This window comes from Ailuropoda melanoleuca, chromosome 5, assembly GCF_002007445.2.
Source record: "Ailuropoda melanoleuca isolate Jingjing chromosome 5, ASM200744v2, whole genome shotgun sequence".
NCBI classification, from domain to species: domain Eukaryota; kingdom Metazoa; phylum Chordata; class Mammalia; order Carnivora; family Ursidae; genus Ailuropoda; species Ailuropoda melanoleuca.
In genome coordinates this window covers 20,665,501-20,690,832 of record NC_048222.1, presented here as the reverse complement: position 1 = coordinate 20,690,832, position 25,332 = coordinate 20,665,501, and the positions used below count along the sequence as shown (strand labels likewise).

Below are 25,332 nucleotides of genomic sequence, written 5' to 3'. Positions count from 1 at the left end.
ATTTCTCAATCTCATAAAAGCCATCTATGAAAAGCCTACTGCAAATATTATTCTCAATGGGGAAAAGCTGGAATCCTTTCCCTTAAGATCAGGAATATGACAACGATGCCCACTCTCACCACTATTATTCAACATAGTAATAGAAGTCCTTGCAACTGCAATCAGATGACAAAAAGGGATCAAAGGNACAAAAAGGGATCAAAGGTATCCAAATCGGCAAAGAAGAAGTCAAACTGTCTCTCTTTGCAGATGACATGATACTCTATATGGAAAACCCAAAGGAATCCACTCCCAAACTATTAGAAGTTATAGAACAATTCAGTAAGGTGGCAGGATACAAAATCAATGCCCAGAAATCAGTTGCATTTCTATACACGAATAACGAGACTGAAGAAAGAGAAATTAGGGAATCCATCCCATTTACAATAACACCAAAAACCATGCGTTACCTTGGAATTAACTTAACCAGAGACGTAAAGGACCTATATCCTAGAAACTATAGATCACTTTTGAAAGATATTGAGGAAGACATAAAAAGATGGAAAAATATTCCATGCTCATGGATTGGAAGAATTAACATAGTTAAAATGTCCATGCTACCCAGAGCAATCTATACTTTCAATGCTATCCCGATCAAAATACTGAGGACATTATTCAATGAATTGGAACAAGTAGTCCTTAAATTTGTATGGAACTAGAAAGGGCCCCGAATCTCCAAGGAACTGTGGAAAAGGAAAAACAAAGCTGGGGGCATCACAATGCCGGATTTCGAGCTGTACTACAAAGCTGTGATCACAAAGACAGCATGGTACTGGCACAAAAACAGACACATCGACCAATGGAACAGAATAGAGAACCCAGAAATGGACCCTCGGCTCTTTGGGCAACTAATCTTTGATAAAGCAGGAAAAAACATCCGGTGGAAAAAAGACAGTCTCTTCAATAAATGGTGCTGGGAAAATTGGACAGCTACATGCAAAAGAATGAAACTTGACCACTCTCTCACACCATACACAAAAATAAACTCCAAATGGATGAAAGACCTCAATGTGAGACAGGAATCCATCAAAATTCTAGAGGAGAACATAGGCAACAACTTCTATGACATCGGCCAGAGCAACCTTTTTCACGACACATCTCCAAAGGCAAGAGAAACAAAAGATAAAATGAACATATGGGACTTCATCAGGTTAAAAAGCTTCTGCACAGCCACGGAAACAGTGAAAAAAAAAGTAAGAGGCAGCCCACGGAATGGGAGACTATATTTGCAAAGACACTACAGATAAGGGACTGGTATCCAAGATCTACAAAGAACTCAAACTCAATACACGAGAAACAAATAAACAAATCAAAAAATGATGGGCAGAAGATATGAACAGACACTTTTCCAATGAAGACATACAAATGGCTAACAGACACATGAAAAAATGTTCAAAATCATTAGCCATCAGGGAAATTCAAATCAAAACCACACTGAGATACCACCTTACGCCAGTTAGAATGGCAAAGATAGACAAGGCAAGAAACAACAATTGTTGGAGAGGATGTGGAGAAAGGGGATCCCTCCTACATTGTTGGTGGGAATGCAAGTTGGTACAGCCACTCTGGAAAACAGTGTGTAGGTCCCTTAAAAAGTTAAAAATTGAGCTACCCTATGACGCAGGCATCGCACTACTGGGTGTTTACCCCAAAGATAGAGACGCTGTGAAGAGAAGGGCCATATGCACCACAATGTTCATAGTAGCATTGTCCACAATAGCTAAATCATGGAAGAAGCTGAGATGCCCTTCAATAGATGACTGGATTAAGAAGCTGTGGTCCATATATACAATGGAATATTACTCAGCTATCAGAAAGAACGAATTCTCAACATTTGCTGCAACATGGACGGCACTGGAGGAGATAATGCTAAGTGAAATAAGTCAAGCAGAGAAAGACAATTATCATATGATTTCTCTCATCTATGGAACATAAGAACTAGGATGATCGGTAGGGGAAGAAAGGGATAAAGAAAAGGGGGGTAATCAGAAGGGGGAATGAAACATGAGAGACTATGGACTATGAGAAACAAACTGAGGACTTCCGAGGGGAGCGGGGTGGGGGAATGGGATAGACTGGTGATGGGTGGTAAGGAGGGCACGTTATTGCATGGTACACTGGGAGTTTTACGCAACTAATGGAGCATCGAACTTTATATCGGAATCCGGGGATGTACTGTAAGGTGACTAACATAATATAATAAAAAATCATTAAAAAAAAAGACAAAAGTAGTAATAACTATAACTACAGTAATTTGTTAATGTATATACAAGATAAAAAGATGTAAATTGTGACATTAGAAACAAGTGGGGGGGGTAAAAATGTGAATGTGTTCAAACTTTTAAGCTGTTATCAGATTAACATAAATTGTTACAACTCTACTACATTTTATGTAAGCCTCTGGGTAACTGCACAACAAAAACCTGTAGTAGGTACACAAGTGGTAAAGAGAAAGGAATCTAAGTATACAGCTAGAGAAAATCGTCAGATCACAAAGGAAGAGATCAAAGGTAAAAGAAAGGAACAAAGGAATTACAGAACTACTAACAAAATGGTAATAAGTCCATACCTATCAATAATTATTTTAAGTGTAAATGTAAATCTTCCAATTAAAACACGTAGATTGGCTAATTGGATAAAAGAAAACAAGACTCAGCTATATGATGCTTACAAGAGACTCATTTCAGGGTTAAGGACACACACAGTCTAAAAGTGAAGGAATGGAAAAAGATATCCCATGCACATAGAAACCCAACAAAAGCTGGGGTAGCTATACTTACATCAGACAAAATAGACTTAAGGAAAAGCCTGTAATAAGGGACAAAGAAGGGGCTCCTGGGTGGCTCAGTTGATTAAGCATCTGCCTTCGGCTTAGGTCATGATCTCAAGGTTCTCGGATCGAGCCCCACATTGGGCTGTCTGCTCAGTGGGAAGTTTGCTTTTCCTTCTCCCTCTGCCCCTCTGCCTGCTTGTGCTCTCTCCTTCCCTTTCAAATAAATAAAATAAAATCTTTAAAAAGAGAGAGACAAAGAAGGTCATTATATAATTATAAAGGGGGTCACTCCAACAAGATGCTATAAACATTTGTAAATATTTGTACACCCAACATAGGAGCACCTAAATATAGAAAACTAATATTAACCCACCTAAAAGGGAGAAATAGACAGCTATTCAATAATAGTGGTGGACTTCAGTATCCTGTTCTCATTAGCGTGTAGATTGTGCAGACAGAAAATCAATAAGGAAACCTAGGACTTACAACTATACTTTAGAGTGAATGGACTTACTAGACATTTAAAGAACATTCCATCCAGTACAATCCATGTTCTTCTCTCAAGCACTGATGAACTTCCCCCAGGATAAGTCATATGTTAGGCCACAGAAGAAATCTTAATAAAGTTAAGAAGACTGAAATTATATCAAGCATCTTTTCTGGTCACAATGGTATGAAACTAGAAATCGATAAGAGAGGAAAACTGGAAAATTCATAAACATGTGGAGTTTAAACAACATGCTACTGAACAGCCGGTAAGTCAAAGAAGAAATCAAAAGAGAAATCAAAAAATACATTGAGACAAATGAAAATGGAAATACAGCATACTAGAACTTATGAGATGCAGGGAAAGCAGTCCTAAGAGGGGTGTTCATAGTGATAAGTGTCTAAAATTGAGAACTAAAAAATATTTCATATAAACAACCTAAGTTTACAATGCAAGGAACTGGAAAAATTAAAATAAATGAAGCCCTACGTTAATAGAAGGAAGGAAATAACTAGGATCAGTGTGGAAATAAGTGAAATAGAGGCTGAAAAGTAAATAGAAAAGATCAGTGAACCTGAGAGTTGGGTTTTTTTGAAAGAAAAACAGAATAGACACATCTTTAGATAGACTTACCAGGAAAAAAGTGAGAAGACTCAATATAAATGAAATCAGAAATGAAAGATGCAGTGCTATAACTGATACTGTAGAAATATAAATTATAAGACTACTATGAACAATTGCATGCCAGCAAATTAGACAACTTAGAAGAAGTAGACAATTTCCTAGAAACATACCATCTACTAATACAATCTGCTAACACTGAATTATGAAAAATAGAAAATCTGAACAGACATGGGGTTCCTAGGTGGCTTGATCTCAGTGTTGTGAGTTCAAGCCCTGCGTTGGGCTCCTTGCTGGGTGTGGAGCCTACTTAAAATAAAAATTAAACAGACCAATAATGAATCAGGAGATTGAAGCAGTAATCACAAACCTTCTAATAAACAAAAATCCAGGACCAGGTTGCTTCACTGGTGAATTCCTCCAAACATTTCAAGAATTAATACCAATCCTTTTCAAATTTTTCCAAATAATGGAAGAGGAGGGAACACTTTTAAACTCATTTTACAAGGTCAGCATTACTCTGATACCAAAACCAGATAAAGACAATAGAATGAATGAAAATTACAGTAATTCTTTACAGATATTTCAGGTTCAGTTTCAGACCACCACAATAAAGTAAATATCACAATAAAGTGAGTCAAATGAATTTTTTGGATTCCTAGTGCATATAAGATTTGTTTGTGCTATACTGTAGTCTATTAAGTGTGCAATAGCATTATGTCTAAAAAAAACAATGTACATACCCTAATTAAAAATTATTTATTGCTAAAAAATGCTAACCATCATCTGAGCTTTTAGTGAGTTGTATCTTTTTGCTGGTGAAGGTCTTGTCTCAGTGTTGTTGGCTGCTGACCGATCAGGCTTGTGGTTGCTGAAAGTTGGTGTGGCTGTGACAATTTCTTAAAATAAGGCAGTGATGAGGTTTGCAGCATCAATCGACTCTTTCTTTCACAGTTGATTTCTCTGAAACGTGCAGTGCTATTTGATAGCATTTTACTCATAGTTGAACTTCTTTCAAAATTGGAGTCCATCCTCTCAAAACCTGCCACTGCCTTATCAACTAAGTTATGTCATATTCTAAGTCCTCTGTTGTCATCTCAACAGTCTTCATGGCATCTTCACCGGGAGCAGCTGCCATCTCAGGAAACCATGGTCTTGCTTGTCCATAAGAAGCAATTCCTCATCCGTCCAAGTTTATCACCAGATGGCAGAGGTTCAGTCCCATCTTCAGGCTCCACTTTTAATCCTAGTTCTCTTGCTGTTTCCACCACACATTACTTCCTCCAATGAAGTCTTGAACCTTCAATTTGTAAAAAATGCAGTTTCTGTGAAATGTAAGAACATGAAGCACAAAAAAATGAGGTATGACTGTGGTGCAGGCTGTTATCCCTGTTCAACAGAGATGCAAAAATCCCCAACAAATATTAGCAAACTGAAGTCTACAGTACATTTAAAGGATCATACACCATGACCAAATGGGATTTATTCCAGGATTTCAGGGATGGTTCAACATCTGTAAATCAATGTGAGACATCATACCACCAAAATGAAGGATAAAAGTCATATGATCTCAATAGATGTAGAAAATCGTTTGACAAAATTCAACATCCATTTATGGTAAAAACTCTCAACAAAATGTATATAGAGGGAATGTACTTCCATGTAATAAAGGCCATATATGACAAACCCACAGCTAACATCACACTCATTGATGAAAAACTGAAAGCTTTTTTTTTTTTTCCCTAAGATCTGGAACTAGACAAGGATAACTCTTCTTGTCACTTTTATTTAACATATTACTGGATATCCTACTGGAGGAATTAGACCCAAAAGAATATCCAAATTGGAAAGCAAGTAGTAAAACTATCTTTGTTTGCAGATGACTTGATATTATATATAGCAAACCATAAAAACTTGGCCAAAAAACTGCTAGAACTAATTAATAAATTCAGTGAAGTTGCAAGATGAAAAATCAATATACAAAAACCTGTTACATTTCTATACACTAGTAATAAATTACGAAAAAGAAAAATATTGATTTGGGTTAGTACCCAAAATATATAAAGACCCCTTAAGAGTCAATTAAAAAAATCAATTAAAAATGGGAAGAAGAACTGAATATAGACATTTTCCCAAAGAAGACGTAGAGATGGCCAACAGATACATGAAAAGTTAATATCACTTTTCATCAAGAAAATGCAAACCAAAGCCACAATGAGATATCACCTCAAAGCTGTTAGAATGGTTTTTGTCAGAAAGACAGGAAATAACCAGTGTTGGTGAGGATGTGGAAAAAAGGGATTCCTTGTGCACTGTTGGTGGGAATATAAATTGGTATGTTCACTATGGAAAATAGCATGGAGGTTCCTCACAAAATTAAAAATAAAACTAGCACATGATCCAGCATTCCCACTTCTGGGTATTGACCCAAAGGAAGGGAAATCACTATCTTGAAATATATCTGCACCCCCATGTTCATTGTAGCATTATTTACAATAGCCAAGATATGGAATCAACCTAAGTGTCTATTGATGATGAATGCATAGAGAAGATGTGTACACACACATACACACACACACACACACATGCACATTTTTCAGCTATAAAAATGAAGGAAATCCTGCTGTTTCCAGCAACATGTACGAACCTTGAGGGTGTTATGCTTAGTGGAATGTCAGAGAAAGGCAAAATACTATATGATCTCACTTACAGGTGAAATCTAAAAAATCCTGAACTCATAGAGAACAGATTGTTGGTTGCCAGAGGCAGGGAGTTAAGAGGTGGGCAAAATGGGCAAAAGGTGGCCAAAGGTTACCACTTCTAGTTGTAAGATAAATACGTCCTGGGGATGTTATATACAGCCTGGTGGCAGTAGACAATAATACTCTATTATATATTTCAAACTTGCTAAGAAACTGGATCTTAAAATTTCTTACCATAAGAAAATAATTTGTAAATATGTGTGATGGTAGATGTTAACCAAAGTTATTTTGGTAATCATTTCACAATGTATACGTGTTTGAAGTCATAATGTTGTATACCTAAAAGTCATACAATGCTGTATGTCTCTTATATCTCATTAAATACATAAACATGAAAAGGCTGACCTTTATCTTCTGGAGTGGACACAGAGCAGGACTGTTACCCTGTGGGCCCCCATTTCATGTAGTTTGGTAATTACACCAGAGTTATTCTGCAAGACCCAGCTCCAGTTTCCTTTTCTAGTTGAATAACTTGATGTTCTGCTGATTGTTTTCTTTTTTAAATGTATGATTGTGAGTAAATGGTTCTTTTTTATTAGCCAGCTAGGTCACATAATAGGATTTTTACTTTTAATGTATTATAAAAGGTATCTTTTAGAACCTGGGGCTTTTACAGTTCTGACCACTTATTTATTTTGGGAGGATAACACCTTTTACCTAGATAAGCATTTTGACCAAGAGCACCTCATTCCTTTTTTTCTCCGTACCATTACTGATGAGAATGTTCTCTTCCATTTCATCTTAGTAATTCAGGTCTCCTCCATTCTTTCTAATTAATGTGTCCTTGGAATAGTACTCATTCCTGGAAAGAACAGCTTCATTTTTATCTGTAGGAATATTAAGTATTATTTGCTGATTTTTTTGTGTGTAATTATTTTGGGGTCAGTGACTGTATTCACATAATACATTATAAGTTATTTGTGGTCTTATTTGTGTATTATATTACAAGGCACTTGGTGTTGAGATGTATAATTTTTAATTTTGATCACTTGGTAAAGATGGTATCTATTAGATTTCTGCACCATAAAGTAATTATTCTTCCCTTTGCAATTAATAAGTTTCTTGTGGGAGATACTTTGAAGCTCTATAAGTATCCTCTTTCTCATTATATTTAGCCCCACTGACTTTAGAATCCATTGATAATTATTGCCTGAAATGATTATTTGGTGTTTGCCAAATGGTCATTTTCTTTATCCATCATTTCTTCTAAAGTTGTTTAGAATTTTATTATTAGGAAGGCCTTTACCTTCTCTCATATATATGTATTCAATTAATTATATTAGTACAACTTTGTGGATATTAATTTGTGGGTTATTGTTCCTTACTAAAATTATTCACTTTGACCCACGTTTGGCCGTTGGGAGACCCTTCAAAGTCATCTCCTGTTTCTTTTGACACGTTTACATCATTTTTTGGTCCCATATTGTATCTCAGGTTCATGGTGTGCTTTGTCTGCCCCAGGACAGGAATCATTCATTTTTTTTAAGGAGCCCTGCTTTTTCATTAAAAAATAGTGTTTAGAAACCCAGGCTTGAGTATAATACTGCTATTGAGATGTCCATTGCTTCTGTCAATGGACAGAAGTAGGAAATATATGTACATGTACTTTTATTTTTTAAGCTGTGTATGTGTAAAAATATGAATTTAAATGGATACCTCCATTCCATCTTATTATGACATGAGTCTTTCTAGCCCTCTTCATGTTTTTGCTTTTGGACAGTGAGTTAATATAACCTGGTTCTCCTTACCCACATGTATTTACTTACTTGATCAGTTCTAGAATGAACATTGGGTAGTTTCAGAAATGTTAACATATACTTCTGTGGGAAAAAAATTACATGCTGGCAAACATTTACAGTATTTGCTATTATTTTGTGCTTAAGAAAATAGTTAAGATATCACTTTTCAAATTTACTTTGGTCCATTCTTTTCTACCCTCTTCAGTGTGGCAGTGTCATTTATTAAGACTAGAATTAGCTCTGTTGTTACTGATGGTATTCCATTTTGAGTTCTCAACACACCTGGGTGGATTTTAATTATTACTTTTAATTTTTTGAGTAGGTGAAATATTACCATGATTCTAAAAGTCAGAACTATAAAAAAAGTTTACTTCGAAATGTTACTCTCATCTCATCCCCACTCCCACCTCCTCCTCCTTTTTACTCCATTCCTACTCACTGATTCTTTTTGGTCTGCAGTGTGTTACCACCTTCTTTCCTTTACAAAATTAATCTCTTTGGTTTGTGGTGTCCATTTTTGTTTTTTACAAATGAATGGATTTGTGTACATTTTATTATTTCCCCCCTTTTTATATGAAAAGCAGCATAATTGATTTTTTAAAAAGATTTCGTTTATTTATTTGAGGGAGAGAGAGCACAGAGGGAGAGTGAGAGGAAGAAGCCGACTCCCCACTGAGTAGAGAGCCTGATGCTGGACTCAGTCCCAGGACCCTGGGATCATGACCTTAGATGAAGGCAGATGCTTAACTGACTGTGCCACCCAGGCGCCCTGCATATTTGATTTTTTTAAAAGTACCATATGTTATGTGCTTTTTTTGCACTTTGCCTTCTTCACTTAACAGTGTACCTTGGGAATAATTGCATATCAGTTCAGAGAGATCTTCGTTCTTTGTTGTACTTGCAAAGTACTCCATTGTATGGATAGATCATAGTTTAACTTCTCTCTTATGTATGGACATTTCTTTGTTTCCAGTATGTTGTAGTTACAAACAATGCTACAATGAAAACCTTGAACATAGGTGTTAGTTCTGGAAGTTTATCTTCAGAGTAAATAGAAGTGGAAGAATTGGGTCAGGAGGTGAACACATGTGTAGTTTCATTAGATATTGCCAAATTTGCCTTCAAAAGGGTTCTACTAGTTACTATATTTCTGTCAACAATCTATATGAATGCAGGTTTTCCCCACCAGAAGAATGTGTTTTGCTTTTAAATTTCTACTAATGTCATAGATTAGAAATTGTATGTCAGTGTTAATTTGCATTTCTCTTTTGAATATCTTTCACGCGTTAAGTTCATTTTCCTATCTTTTTTGGTGAATTGTGTATTTATGTATTTTTCCCATTTTTCTAGTGACGTTTTGTCAACTCTTAAAAGTTCATTGTGTATTTGGATATTGCCCTTTGTCCTATTGTTGCCTGAGAAATATTTTCTTTCTTTTTCCTTTTTTAAAATTTCTGTGTAGAAGGGCCTGTATATTTTCTTCTTTCTTGTTAATGACTTTTAGTTTGTAGTATTACAGTCAGAATGTAGCTTATTATTTCTTATTATGGGACATACTTCTTCTTTCTTCTTAATGGAACATGCTTATATTTTTATTGCGACCTGATGTATGATCAATTTTTGTTCATATTGTCTGGGTCCTTCAGATGGAAATGCATTTTATACTGTCAGGGGAGCAAGATGTATACATCATTTCCTTTATTAGTTATGTTTTTCAGGCCATCTATCTTCTTAGTTGATTTTGTATACTTGATTTTATACCAAGAATGGTGTATTAAATTCTCCTGTTATCAGTGTTTCTAAGTGTGTCTTTTGCATCTCCTAAGGATTTTTCTAAATAAGTGTGATTGTTGTCTTACTTGATTTGTATTGATAAGTACTGTATACTCATTATGATTTGAAAATTTCATTATGATTTGAAAATTTAATTTTTTAAAAAAGATTTCATTTATTTATTTGGCAGAGAGAGAGCACAAGTGGGGGGGGCAGGAGAGGGAGATGCAGGCTCGATCTGGGACTTGATCCCAGAACCCTGAGATTATGACCTGAGCAGAAGGCAGATGCTTAACCAACTGAGCCACTGAGGTGCCCCATGATTTGAAAATTTTAGAATTTATACGTCTTATTTTTCATGTTTAGTGGGTTTTTGTTTTGTTTTTTGGTTTTTTTGGCTTGAATTCTACCTTTTCTGATTTCATGATTGCTGTGCTTGACTTTTTGTTTCCATTTGTTTGTTATATTCTATCTGTTCCTTTATTTTTTTTTTATTTATTTATTTTTTGTAAAGATTTTTTATTTATTTATTTATCTGACAGAGATAGAGACAGTCAGCGAGAGAAGGAACACAAACAGGGGGAGTGGGAGAGGAAGAAGCAGGCTCATAGCAGAGGAGCCTGATGTGGGGCTCGATCCCATAACGCTGGGAGCACGCCCTGAGCCGAAGGCAGACGCTTAACCGCTGTGCCACCCAGGAGCCCCTGTTCCTTTATTTTTAACGTCGCTTCAGGTGTGTTTCTTATAAACAGCATATAGTTAGTTGGGTCCTGCTTTGTGATCACATTTAATATTTTGTTTTATTTTTTTTTCTTTTAAAAGAGGTGAATCAGTTTCATTCACACATATTGATATGCCTGATATGTTTGGTCTCAACTTTGTCATAATATTGTGTAGTTATGCATTATTTTATATTCAGCGTATTTCCTTCTCCACCAGATATATTTTGTTTTATTTTGTTTTTGCTTTTGAATTATTATTATTTTATGTTTTTCAGAAAGATTCATAGTTTTGTCTTAATGGTAGCTTTTGTATTTATATCTTTTTAAGTGCTTTCATTTCACGGTTTTCTTATTTGACGTACTAGTTTGTTTGAAAGGTGGTCTCTATTACCTATCAATGTATGCGGTAACCAATGTGCATATTCCACTTGCCACTTCTACTCCCTCTCCTTCCATTTCTTGTCCGTTATTTCTGCTTTGTTTTAGTCTCAAATCTATAATTTTATGAATTAATGTGTTTTTCATCATTAATGTGGTGGGTTTTTTTGGTTGAATATTTTCCAGTCATCTTTTGCTTGAATAAAGTTTATGCTTTGGTGAATTCTAGAAAAAGAGCTCATAAATGTGAAATTCCCCATGTTCTTGTACGTTTACAGCTTTTTCTGTAGACCTGATGTGCAAAAGCCAGTGTTGCTGGGTATAAAATTCTTGGTCATAACTTTTTCTTTTTTTAAAAAAAATTTACTATTATTGAATTGTTTGAAAATGTGGCTTCATTGTTGCCCGGTTTTGTGTGTTGTTTTGAAGATTCTGATGCTAGTCTAATTTCTTTTCCCTTCTAAGGTATTTGATCATTTTGCCTGGAAGCCTAAGGGATTTTTTTCTCTTTGTCTTTGAAGTCTGATAGTGTTTACTAGGGTATGTCTTGTGTTTTCTCCTCCCAGGTGCATTTTCTCAAGTATTCTTTTAATCTGGTGCACAATAGTTCTGTTCTTGTGTTCTGTTTCTCCTCTTTCAGGGACTTCCAATTATAAGCATGTTATTCCTTCTTTGCATGGCTTCCGTTTCCACCACTTTCTCTTTGACTCTTTCTTCACCTCATTGTTCTTGTCTTGGTTGTCTTCCTGCTTTTCCTTAATGTCCTGATTAAATCTTTATGGAGGCTGTTCTTTCCTGTGTACTTTGTAATTTCAACTTCCATTCTGAGATCATTTTCTTCTCTTTCCTTCCTGATTTCAATCAACTCTCTTTTCATTTCTTCTTGTTTTCCATACATTTTTGTTCTTAATTTTTGAGTTTCTGACTCAAGCAGTTTTTTATACTTCCAAGTGCTTGTTTTAGTGTATTTAATTTAGTTTTGAAGTATTGAGCTACCTTCTGCTGCTGCTTCTTGACTTTCTTTTTGAGGAAAATGGGAAAAGGGTTAGATTTTCATCAGTTGAGCTGTATTGAATGGTTTTTTGATTTTGGGGGGTGCAGTCATAATTCTCTGTAACCGTTTTTCATTTTCTTCTGTTACTTTTTGTGGGTTTTTGGTTGTTCAGAAGATTTTGTAGTTGTCTGATGCCCTCTTCTGCTAGTGTGGTAGAGTCTTCAGTGGAATTTTTTGGTTTTGGGGATTTTTTTTGGTGAGACAGGAAGGGAATGATTTTGTAAATCCTCTTAAGTTTTTAGGTTTGCTTTATTTTATGGAGCTCTAAGTTTTTTCTTTTGCTTCTTTTACTCCTCCCTACTGAGTTGCCAAAGCTTGTCTTTCATTATTTTCATCTTTTTCTCTTCTGTTGTAACCATGCCTTTTGAGGACTATCTGTCACTTTTAATTGGTCATGCTGTCCCTTCTTTGTGGTCCCTAGCCACATCTCCTAGAATACTTGTAGGATTTTCACACTTATGGTCACTTATTCTTTCTGGTGGTGATTTTAGATCAACTTTAATACTTCACTAGTTCCCCTTTTCTCTCTTTCCCTCAGTTTTTCTCTGCTTGCCCTGGCTTACCTCAAGGGTAAAAAGTGGGATGGGAATATAATAGCTCCTTTTCTCTGGGATTTATTTAAGTTGCCTGCCTACCTGCCTGACTCCTTCCCTCCCTTCCTCCCTTCCTCCCCTCCTTCCTTCTTTTTTACATACAATCATCTTAAAATGTGGACATTGTCTGTTTCATGATAAGGGCCTGGTGTTTAGTAGTTATACCTGCTCTTTTTGTTGTTCTCAGTTACTTTTAGAATAGGTGTTGAAAGACATAGATTTTGGCAGCTGCAGTTGTTTTCAGCTCTCACTGGACCAATTTGAGTTCTAGGATAGTAGAATGTTTTTCTGAGAAGATTTTGGTTTGATTTTACTGGGCACTTAAAGGAACTACCAGTCTGTAATTGCCTTAGTCCATTTTCACGCCTGAGGTTCTTTCTCTCGCCCAGGTAATGTGACTCCTAACTTCAAGTCTGTACAAGAATGTTGTATTCATCCTTATTATGAGGGTAAGTCCTTTAGGATTATTTATTTGATAACCCAACTTGGTCAGACACTGTGGACTTTCACTTGAGCCTCACTTGCCATGTTAAGCTGTCACAACTAATGTTCAGCTTTTCAGTTGATACATTGGATATGCAAATATTCTCAGTGTTTCTCTCTAGCTTATGCTGGGCTTTTTATTTATTTATTTTTTTCCTGGTTTTGTGCTTTCTTGCAGAGTTTTAAGTAGTTCCTGTCTCTTGTGTTACTTCTATGCTTTTAAGAATTTTTGTATATTTTAGTAGATTTATGAGGAGGTTTAGTTCTACTATTCAGCTCAATATTACTACAAACAGCAGTTGACTCATTTTTTTTTGTTAAAACATTTTTTAAATGTCATTTCATGGGACATTAGGAGGAAAGAATGATAGATTCATTTGCTCTGTTCTCCATCTTGAGTCCTCTCCTAGCAGGTGAAGATCTACTTTGTTGTTAAAGATGGTGACACATTATTTTAGTGGTAAAACGGCTTATGACTAATAACAGATGTGATTAGTAATGATGATTGTGATGATAATCAAAATTTATTTAGCCATTCCAATATGGTATGCTTTTCATATATTATTTAATTACCATGAAGTCTTTTAATTTAGTGTTATTATTTCCACTTTACAAATCACTACCTGAAACTTATCTTCCTTAACACTTGGCCTGTGTTCACCCAGATAGTAAATGGCAAAAATACGTTTCAGGTCCTGTCCTGGGCTTTAGAGATAACCAGGTTAAGCAAAGTCCAGCATGCTTCCTGCCTTAATGCACTTTACAGAATTTAAATCTTGGATTATACTTTCTTACATAGTCTCAAGTCACACTGTAAGGACACTGTTGGATGGTCAGGAATATAATTTTATAGTCTGAAAGCCTACTTCACTGGTATTTTCACTAGCATTGATGATAATGTCTCTTTTGAGGAAATGACTGTAAGTTAAGCCAAAGTAAAATGAAGAGATGAGAAAAGATCAGAACAGTGTCTTTTAATTCCCTAAAGACTGTCCATTACATACAGCACAGCGCTTTGTTCCAAGTCAGTACTAAATGAATGTTACTTTTGGTATGTTCATTGACTAGAAGACTTACTGGATTTTATTCCCATACTGTGTTTTTTCATGTAGGCTGGCCAAGATACTATTTTTATTTATACATATTATTCCTCTTGGTTTACAGTTATTTGCTGGCATGAAGGATGGAGAAAGCCTACAGCTCTTTGAACAGAGTTCTCGCTCTGCCTATAAACAAGAGACACATACCATGGAGGCCACGAAGCTCGTCGAGTTTGACCTTAAGCAAACACTTACCAGGCTTGTGACACATATTTTTGGAGATGGTAGGTACTCAATTGCCTTTGTCTTTCTTTGGGGACTTAAATATTTAACAAATATAATCTTTCTGAAATCATTAAGGCTAGGTGTGCCTAGATTTTTTGGTCTAAGTTGTGGCTTAGTGGCTTTGGTCCTCCGTGGGGCAGAACTTAAAAATTTGCTAGGTTCATTTCACTTGAGAAGCAGGGGGACATGAAAATGGAGTTAGCTTGAGAAAGAAAAATGATTATAACCTTTGATAAGTATGATAATGGATTAAGACCAGTGGGGAGAAAGTCTACAGGCTGATTAGTATTATTTTATTACTGTATTATCATTATTTCAGATTTGGATTGGAGTGGCAAGATTCTCAACCATGTGAGTTGGCCCAGTGGAAATTTTTGTATGTTGGCATACTGATTACTGCTATCAGCAGTGAACATATTAACAGTGAATTTCCTGGAGGAAGAACAGTCTTTTTAAGACCTGGATGCTCACCTTAGTCATTTATTCTCCCTTTTATCTCCAGGATAATTTTTTGTCTGTAATGTCCCCACCCCCTTCACTATTTCTCATTTACTTGAAACAGTATTTTGCTTATTTTCAGAAAGATGTAAAGAGAAGTTTAGGGAGTTTTTTTTAAAATCGTGACCTGTATTTTACTTTTTAAAGATTTTATTTATTTATTTGACAGAGACAGAGATAGAGCGCACATCAGGGGAAGCGGCAGGCAGAAGGAGAGGGAGAAGCAATCTCTCTGCTGAGCAAGGAGCGCAATGTCAGGCTCAATCCCAGGTCCCTGGGATCATGATCTGTTCTGAAGGCAGAAACTTAACTGACTGAGCCACCCAGGTGCCCCAATCGTGACCTGTATTTTAAAAGATGTTTAGAAGACAGAAGCCTAGCATGGTTAAGATTCTCTTTTATTCTCCCACTATTCTTATGAAATTTTTTAAGGAACAGCTTTATTGAGTTATAATTGATACAAAATAAGCTATACATATTTAAACTGTACAGGCTGCTAAGTTGACATTCAGTAAACTGAACATACGTACACACTCTTATGAGTTTTGACATATGTATGCACCTATGGAACCACCAGCATAATCAAGATAATGAACATGTCTATCACCCACAGAAGTTTCCTCCTGTTCCTTGGTAATCTCTCCTTCCTGATTTTCCTTATTGCTCAGTGGTATTCCATTCCATAGTTTATTCTATTACCCATTCATATTTGTTTATTCATCTACCCATTGATAGACATTTGGATCATTTCCAGTGTTTCACTATTACAAGTAAAGCTATGCACATTCATGCACAAGTCCTTGTATAAGGACACAAGCTTTTATTTTGCTTTGGTAAATACCTAGGAGTGGAATGGCTACGCCATATTATACTTGTATTTTAACTTTCTAAGAAGCCACTGAACTATTTTCTGATGCGGTTGTGCCATTTTACATTCCTTCCAATAGTGTATGAAAATTCCAGTCGCTCTACATCTTCAACACTTGATACGTTCAATCATTTTATTTTGTTTTTCTTTTTTGTTGAGAGAGAGAGAGAGAGAGGTGAGGAGAGACAGAGGAAGAGGGAGAAAGAATCTTAAGCAGGCTCCATGCCCAATGTGGAGTTTGAGGCAGGACTTGATCTCATGACCCTGAGAGTTCATGACCCGAGCTGAAATCAAGAGTCAGACACATAACTGACTGAGTCACCCAGGAGCCTCTGGTTAATCATTTTAATTTTAGACATTCTAATAGGAGTATAGTGGTATGTCAAAGAAGCATTCAGCATATATAAAGAATGCCTCCAAATAAACAAGCAAAATCAACCTAAGAGAGAAATGGGTGAACATCTGGGGTGAAGAGGACAAATGGTGTAGCTAGAATAATTAATGAACATAGGAAAAGATGTTCACCCTTATTAGTAACAAGGAAAAAGCAAATGAAAACCACCATGAGTTATCACTTGTCATTTTTCATATGTGAAAACCTACATACCTAACATTTGTAAGTCTTGACAAAGATAGAGAAAAATAGGATGAAATACACAGTGTTGTCCCTATGTAGGAGTGTCAGTTATCATTCCTCTAGCTGGACCTTGAGTGCTCACCTACTGCTTTTAATTTATGTCTATTTTTTTGTACCTCCAGATTTCCCTACTTATGTGTGAATTCAAATTGTATTTACAGAGGTTCTTGTTCTAGTTCATTAAGCTTTTGCTGCCCTGTTTTAGCGAGGCTTAGTAGGGCATCTCAACTGCTGTATTATAAAATGCATAGTTAATGTAATATTTCAGAAACCACTAGATAATCCTGTATATTCTTTATATTCCTGTATTTTTAAAATGAGTACGTCAACTTCCCGCTAGTGTCTTTTTTCAGGAGGCAGAACACCGTATTAGGGAGGAGGTACGAATCAGGCTTCCAAGTGTGTTCATAGTGTTTTATTAAAATTAAAAAGTTATGAAGTTAAATATGACAAAATGTTATGATTTCATAAAGTTGAATGGTGGGTGCCTGTTTGTTTGCTATTTTCTACTTCTGACTTTTAGTATGAAATATTTTGTATTAAAATGATGTAATAGTGAAACAGGTTTCAGATAGAGATTGCTGATAGGAAAATCCTATTATAGCCAGCTTCTCTTTACCTTCATGATAAAAGAAAGGATTTGTGGTATTTCTAGCAGTGCTATTACCTATTTAACACTGGAACACAGGGAGAATGGATTGTGTTGTTCAGGCCATTCTCGAGGCAGGTTAGGGTAGAAGGAATGGTAGTATTGGAAGGAGAGATAGTGTTCCTTCTCCGGTAGCTTTACAAAGAGATTCAGGACCATCTGAATTTTCCCATTGTCAAACCCTGGAAAGAATTGTCGTTAGAGCCCCCTTTATGCCTTGCAACACATTTCTATCATCAAATATTTGCTATTGGTGAGGTTTAGAAACTGCCACCTCGTTAGACGTTGTCAGTGGTTATGAATAGGCAGGTAGCCCCCTTTCTTAAATCCTTAGTATTTGTGTTTCTCCTACTTGGTTATTTTTCATTCTTTTCTTCCCCTGTCACCTGGTTTAGTACTCCCAGCCCCTTTACCCAACTGGATAATTCTTTATTTTTTTTTTCCCCCAAGTGGATAATTCTTATTTATCCACTAGTGTCAACTCAGATGTCCACCGACAGGAACCTTTCCCGGTGCTCATGCTGGTCCCAGAGGAGCTGCCTCTTCTGTGTGCTCATCTAAACTCTCTTTGGGGGTGGGTTTTTATTTGTCAGAGCAGGAAGCACTATTCTGGCACATTGCAGGCATCACAACATTGAATAACTGAGACATAATCTCTTCTTTTCAAGGAGCCATGAATCTTGACTCCTTTCACAAGGAAACATGAAGTGTTGTGGGAGCACATAGGAGAGGCACCTCCTCTGAGATTTGGCATGTGCCCCAGGACAGGTTCCCATTTGGAGGACATCAGAGCTGACACTAGTCATTGAGAATAAGCACACAGCAGTGCAGCATTAAGGAATGAAGAGTGGAAGAGAAAGGAAGAAAAATGGTCAACAGAAAAAAAAAAAATCTCATGTCCACTCAGAGATGGTAGTGTGCAATCAGAAACATTAAAGTTCTCTTTTCTCCACTTTGAAATCTTAAATAGGTCAATTAGTGCTTTAGACCTCAGTTTTTTTTGAACTTTTAAAAGCCAAGGTAATAATACTTGTTTCCCATGAGAATAAAATGAGATAACGTATCTGAAAGGTGCTTTGTAAGGAGAAGATATTAAATAAATTTGTAAATATTAAAAAAATGAAGGGAAGAAAAATGAGGACACGGCAATAAAAACAGGGAGCTTATGAAGAAATACAATACAATCAAAGAACAATTGTTATGGTTGATGTGTCTTTATTTTGTCTAACGAAATGAGATGTGGCTTTCTACCAGACTGGCACAGCAGTCAGATGTGTCGATGGTAGCGTTAATGTCCTCTCTGAGCACCAGCAAATATTTTAAAAAGAAAACAATGTTCTAGACCTTGTATAGATTATAAAACCTTTCCAGGGGCCTTGGGGATTATTTCTTTGAATCTGGTGCTGGATTTCCTTTACGTTATTATTTTTAATATTTGTATTCAAATAACATTTAAAATCATGAATTGAGGTGAAAGTTTCCAGGTAGCAATTTTCCTTATAAAAAAAATTTCTGCAGTATATGATTTCTCTGACTGTGGTGACTACCTTTCATAATGGGCATGCTCATGGCCAAGAAGTGAGAATCAGTTTTTGAAAGAGCAGTGAAGTTATAGCTTCTCTATTTCAGACAAACGTTTGCTTTATTTTTAAAATGCTATTAGCTTAAACTTCTAGGTTTCAGGTTTCATTACAGATCAGAGTTGCTATTTTATAAATCCTCAGATTCACTTTTTGTTTGAAGACAGTTGGCAGAATTGTGGAATGGAATTGAAGTAAAAAACCAACTAGCTTGGAGAATACATGTTGTTCAGTGCACTAAAGTCTATCTGTGATAAAAGCCTTTTATTTTTTCTTTTCTTCCAGCCATGAGATTATTTTTAACCCCATTCACACAGTAGCCAAATACCCTGAAAATCCTTAAAGACACATCTTTGCCTAACCCCGGCGTATCTTTGCCATGTGTATTGTCAAGGGAGCCATTGCCAGGAGGGGTGTGTGAGCTTCTCCCCTGGTGTGTTTGCTTGTATGTAACATCTACTAAGATGCTTCTCAGGTTGGATGTTAAGTAGAGTGGGAAGGTGAGTCAAACCCAGGTCCGTCTTAAGAACTATAGGGCGAGGGACTATGTATGTATCATAGGGAACAGGTGTGGTGCGCTCTCCTGCGGTTCACCCTGAATCTTAACAACTCCCTCAAGACTCTTGGGTGTTTCTTCTGCATTCTAAACAGAAGTGCCGTGTTCTTACTTCAGGCATTTTAGAGGATCGTTTAACTCTTTTTTTGGGTTGGGGTTGCTAGTTTCTGAAAACCGTCTTGGCAAACCTGTCCAGGTATCAACTAATCAGGGTGTCTTTTAGATTAATAATAGCTTTAATTATGATAATGACAGCGCTAGAGATCATAATTAACAGTGTCAAAGGCTGCACACGGATCTTTTTGTTTCGACCTGCATCTATGATTACAATCTCCATTTTTTTTAGACAAGGGAACCTACACACTGAGAAATGCAGCACCGTGAACGTCACACAGCTGGGAAATATTTGAGCCCCAATTTTAGCCCCATTGATCTAACTGCCGAGCCCAGGTTAGGGGTTAGGTCTTTTGAAAAGATAGAAAGTAATCATTTCAGTAATATTTTGGAGACTGTGAGGTCTACGAAAGCCATGATGTAAAAAAAAAAAAAAAAAAAAAAAAATTGGGCATCTCCCTAGGCATTCCCTTGTGACTCTCCCCATACTCTGACTCCTATAGCTAGCTCGGGATAGAGCCCTATTTGCTGCATCATCCACAGTACATTTTAAATACCAAAGACCATTTAAAACTTCAGATTCAATTTTCTTTACTTAGTTGATGAGCAGTGACTGCCTCAGCAGGGCTCACAATTATCCAGTGATTCTTTTTATATTTGTTTTTATGGTCTAAGCCTGCTTTGCACTTTTTTGACGTTGTTGTTTTTAGTATCATCTTCCTTTGTTCTTGAAAAGCAAAATTAAAAATCAGAACACACTATTTCCTTGTGGCAATTTGTTGTTATTACAGCTGCTTTAGTTTTGGGTTTTTCCCCCCACCTCTCCAAAGCAGTTTTATTATTTTCTGCTAACATTTCAATTGCACCAGCATCCTAAGGCTGAGAGAGGTTACCAATTTAGAATTAGAAAGAAATAAAATAACCCTTTAGACTGTTTTCATGCTTGTGGCATTTGCTGTCATTTTTAACATTTCTAAATTGTTTCTCCGATTTGGCTGATTGTTTCTTTCAGAGCATCTAAGGTGGGGGTTTAGGATTTCTAATGTTTTAGTTTCACTTTCTGTCCTTCAGGATTTACAGCCCTTCTTTGGCACAATCTTGATAAACCTTGGACTTTACATTTAGAAAGCATTGGCCTCATGGCACAGTTTAGGTTAACTTGTCTGATGGAGAAATGGACTGTGATCCTCTGCTGTTGACTGGATGTGTTGAGGTGGGCAAGTCATGTCTCTTACCTCTTGTTTAAAATAAAAAAGACCTGTAATGATCATTGAGGTGCATGTCCCAGGATCCCCTCCAAGGACCCTGGCTGATGGGAGTGCAGATGGCCTCCAGCTGTCAGTTCCTTTGGGAATTGCCTCAACTGGGGGCTGCCTCCTTGCTCAAGGACATGCCTGTCCCAGGGCTGCCCACATCTAAAGACTGGTTGTAGCAGAAATATAAAGGCCTAGCATTTTGACCCACCAGCCTACCATGCAACCATGCTACCATGCCACCATGCCATGGCCCCACTATGGGGCAGTTTTGATGGGCTAAGTTCCAGAGCTGTGATGAGGTTAAGGCTTTGTTGGGCTTCATTGCAGCTCATTAACTTCTCCTTCTGCACCAACCTGTTGTCACCTTCTTTCTCCATAGGTTTTGATACCCCCAAAATAACCTGCTTGTCAACCCAGCCTGCATATGGTCCCATCCAACTGAAACATTCTAGGGCTCTATATTGTGAATGTTGTCCTGGTCAAGAGTAAAGTCAATTGGTAATGGTAATGAGGATCCCATGTCTTCCATATCTTTTCACATTTTTTTCTATCTACCAATACTTGTTAATATAAATGAAGTGAAAGTAATTGAGAATAATAATTGGGCTTATAGTTGTTAGTTCTACTTTGTACCTAAAATTGAATCAAATTAAAAAAATGTTAAGCATGTTACTTTAATGATTTTTAAATCAGTTTGTTCGGGCTGCCTGGTGTCAGATTTGGAGAGGGTTGTCTTAGAGTGCTCCTAGGAAGTGAAGTAGCCAGGCACTCGTTGCTTTTGGCTACTGTTGAGTTGCCTGTGCTCATTGCAGCTTGGATGTTGTCCAAGCAGGCTGCCCTTGTAAAAACTGGCTGACATGGGCAACTTCTATGAACCTTGGGATCACTAGCAATGAAATGGGGATATGAAGTATATGAAGTACCTTGCGTTGTATCCTCTAGGGGTGTTCAGGGGAAATATGACATCACCTAGGAATCAGGTGGAGAGAGACAGACCTAAGACACAGGTGTTTTTTTTTTTTTTAGATGTCTGGTAAATGAAGAAAATTTGCATTAGAGTTGACGTTTCTGGCCAAAGGAATTGGTACAAGGAAACCTCTTGGGGGAATGTTTGAGATAGCCATGATTGAATTGAGCTGGAATATTTTTAAGGATCCTAGAAAAGTCCACAGTTCTGTGACGATTGGGCAGGGGCTAGGGAGCAGGTTTCCTACTCTAAATAGGAAGTTGAAATTGTTTGGGGTTTTATGTAAATGGAATAAAATTGTTGGGCCTTGATGTACAGTGAAAAAAGTACTTACAATTTTAGGGATACTGTAATCAAGATAACTAATGTGCCAGGAACTACACCTATCACTTAGTGTTTCTGCTTAAAGGTGGTTGATAGATAGGCAACCTGGAAAGCATTAAGATTTATGGGAGAGGAAAAGTTCCTACTGTGTGTTTTAGGTTCATAGAAAGCTCAAATTCTTGCTTCATTTCTTAAACTTCTCCTCTGGCGTCTCTTGGAGCTCTAGCCCTGTCAAGAAATGGATAATCAACACAAGTCTAGTTATCTAAACTCTGTTACCAACCACTCTAATTCTTTTGCACCTTTGACTTTCTTTCCTTTCTTACCTTGAATTGATACCCAGATTAACTCTTTCTGCTTCTCTCTGGTCAGTTTACTGCACAGATCTCTTTCTCAGATATCCAGAGTACTACCATCTCACCCTTCCTTCCTGGTAGAGGATAAGCTTGTCTGTTGCACTAAGAATGATCAGGTGACTAGGTGTGAACTTTGTGCATATTCGGCCTCTTAACCTCGTTATTTGATTCCCATTCTATCATTTTCTCTAGAACCTTGTTTCCTTAATCATCAGCTTAAACTATGTTCCAGACTGTATCATTCCAAGATGAAAGAAACAAAATAATGCCATTATTTCATCTTCCATCCTTCTCTGGAAACTTATCTCCTTTTCTTTTCAGCCATGCATTATGATGTATACCTACCTGTGCTTCTCTACCCAGGCTTATGTTCATTCTCTTTCTGTTCAGGTCACAGTTGATTTCCAAATTATAAAATCCAATGGATTGAGGAAATTTTCTGCCTAATTTTTTAAAACAGCTTTATTGAATTATAATTGGCTTCCAATGAAGTAAATGTTTTAAAGCATACAATTTAATAAGTTTTGACATATTTGTACACACATGAAGTCATTGCCACAATCAAAGTAACAGACATACAATTACTCCCCAAAATTTCTTTGTGCCCTTTGTTATCTCTCCCTACTGCCTTTTCTGCCCACACTCCCTACCACACCATGCCTTAGGTAACCAGAGTGATCTGCTTTCTGTCACCTTAGGTTAGTTTGCCTTTTCTTAATTGTTGTAAATAGAAGCCTACAGTATATCTTCTTTTCTTGACTGGCTTCTTTTCACTGAGCATAATTTGAGATACTTCCATGTTGTAGCATGTATTAATACGTCATTCCTTTTTATTGATGAGTTGTATTATATTATATGGACAGCTTACAATATGTTTATCCATGCAGGTGGATGGGCATTTGGGTCGTTTCTAGGTGTTGGCAATTACAAATAAAGCTGCTATAAATATTTGTGTTCAGGTCTTTGTATGGGCATATGTTTTTATTTCTCCTGTGTAGATAGGTAGGAATGGAAGGCTGAATAGGAGGTGTATGTTTAAGTTTGTAAGAGACTGTCAAACTGTTTTTCAAAGTGGTTGAACCATTTTACATTCCTATTAGTAGTGTATAATAGTAGAAATTGCTCCCCATCTTTGGCAATACTAGGTATGGTCAGTCATTTAATTTTAGGTATTCTAATAAGTGTGTAGTTGTATCTGATTGTGACTTTAATTTGCATTTCCTTAATGACTAATGGTGGTGAGTATCATATGTTTATTTGTCATCCATATACCTTATTCTTTGGTGAAGTAACCAGATCTTTTGCCCGTTAAAATTTTTTTTAATTGATTTTCAAAACTTCTTTATGTATTCTGGAGACAAGTCTTTTATCAGATGTGATTTGCAGATATTTCCCCACATTCTGTGCCTTATCTTTTCATTCCCTTAACAGTGTCCCTCAAAGACAGAGTTTCTTAATTTTGATGAAATTTAATTAGTTCATTTTTTCTTTAATCGAGTATGTTTTTGTTGTAGTGTCTAAGAAATCTTTTTGTAACCCAAGGTCATAAAGATTTTTCTACTCTATTTTCTTCCAGAAGTTTTATAGTTTTCAGTTTTATTTTTAGGTTTGTGATTATTTTGAAAAAAATTGTATTATGGTATGAGCTATGAATTATAGTGGTTTTTGCATATGGATATCCAGTTGTTCCAGCACAGTTTGTTGAAGTGACCATCCTTTCTCTACTTAATTGCCTTTCTACCTTTGTCTATTTCTGGAGTCTCTATTCTGTTCCATTCATCTGTTGTTTGTCTATTTCGATGCAATATTGCACTGTTTCCGTTACAGTAGTTTCATAATAGGTCTTGAAGTCAGTTAAAATCTTTCAACTTTGTTGTTTTAATGAGATGATTTGCGTTTATGTGGTTGTTGATGTGGTTGAGGGTTTTTTTTATTAAAATGAATTGTATTTTTTCACTTAATTGGTTTTTATTATGCTAACTGAACTGTGGTTGAGTTTAAATCATCATTTTGCTATTTGTTGTATTTGTCATATTTCTTCTTGTTTCTTTATTTCTTTTTTTCTTTAAAGATTTTATTTATTTATTTGACAGAGATAGAGACAGCCAGCAAGAGAGGGAACACAAGCAGGGGGAATGGGAGAGGAAGAAGCAGGCTCGCAGCGGAAGAGCCTGATGTGGGGCTCGATCCCATAACGCCGGGGTCACGCCCTGAGCCGAAGACAGACGCTTAACCGCTGTGCCACCCAGGCGCCCCATCTTTCTCTATTTCTTTGTTTTTCAACTTTGCTTCCTTGGGATTAATTGTCAAGTTTTTACTATTTCATTTTATCTGCTTTGTTTGGCTTAGTAGGTATGACTTCTTGTGATATTCTAGCAATTGCTTTATGGTTGATAGTATATATCTGTAAGTTATCATAGTCTATCTTCAAGTAACAATATACTACTCATGTATAGTATAAGAACCTTGCAACAGTAGATTTTGATCTCTTCCTTTCTGCGCTTCATGCTATTGGTGTTATGAATTTTGCTTTTATATGTGTTATCAACTGCTAAATACATTGTGGTTATTTTTGTTTTAAACAGTTGATTAGCTGTTAAAGATATTTAAATAATAAGAAAAAAAGTCTTATATTTACCCAACTAGTTATTACGTCCAGTGGTCTTTGTTTTTGAGATGTTTTCATTGGGTAAAGGATTCAAGATTGACAGTTTTGTTTGTTTGTTTGTTTTAGTTCTTTAAAAATATTGTTTCTGTTTCTTGTAACTTCTGTTGTTT

At 36.4% G+C, this 25,332-nt stretch overlaps 1 protein-coding gene across 15 annotated transcripts in view; it reads left to right on the top strand.

Annotated features, from left to right (window-relative positions):
• The window catches only part of FARS2 (phenylalanyl-tRNA synthetase 2, mitochondrial), a 558,277-nt gene that overhangs the window by 168,134 nt on the left and 364,811 nt on the right, over positions 1 to 25,332 (top strand). For all 15 annotated transcript variants that reach the window (XM_034660369.1, XM_034660378.1, XM_034660377.1 and 12 more), the window contains one exon: positions 14,589 to 14,748. In XM_034660369.1, coding sequence (XP_034516260.1) covers positions 14,589 to 14,748 — 160 coding nt within the window. The remainder of the gene's footprint in view (positions 1 to 14,588; positions 14,749 to 25,332) is intronic.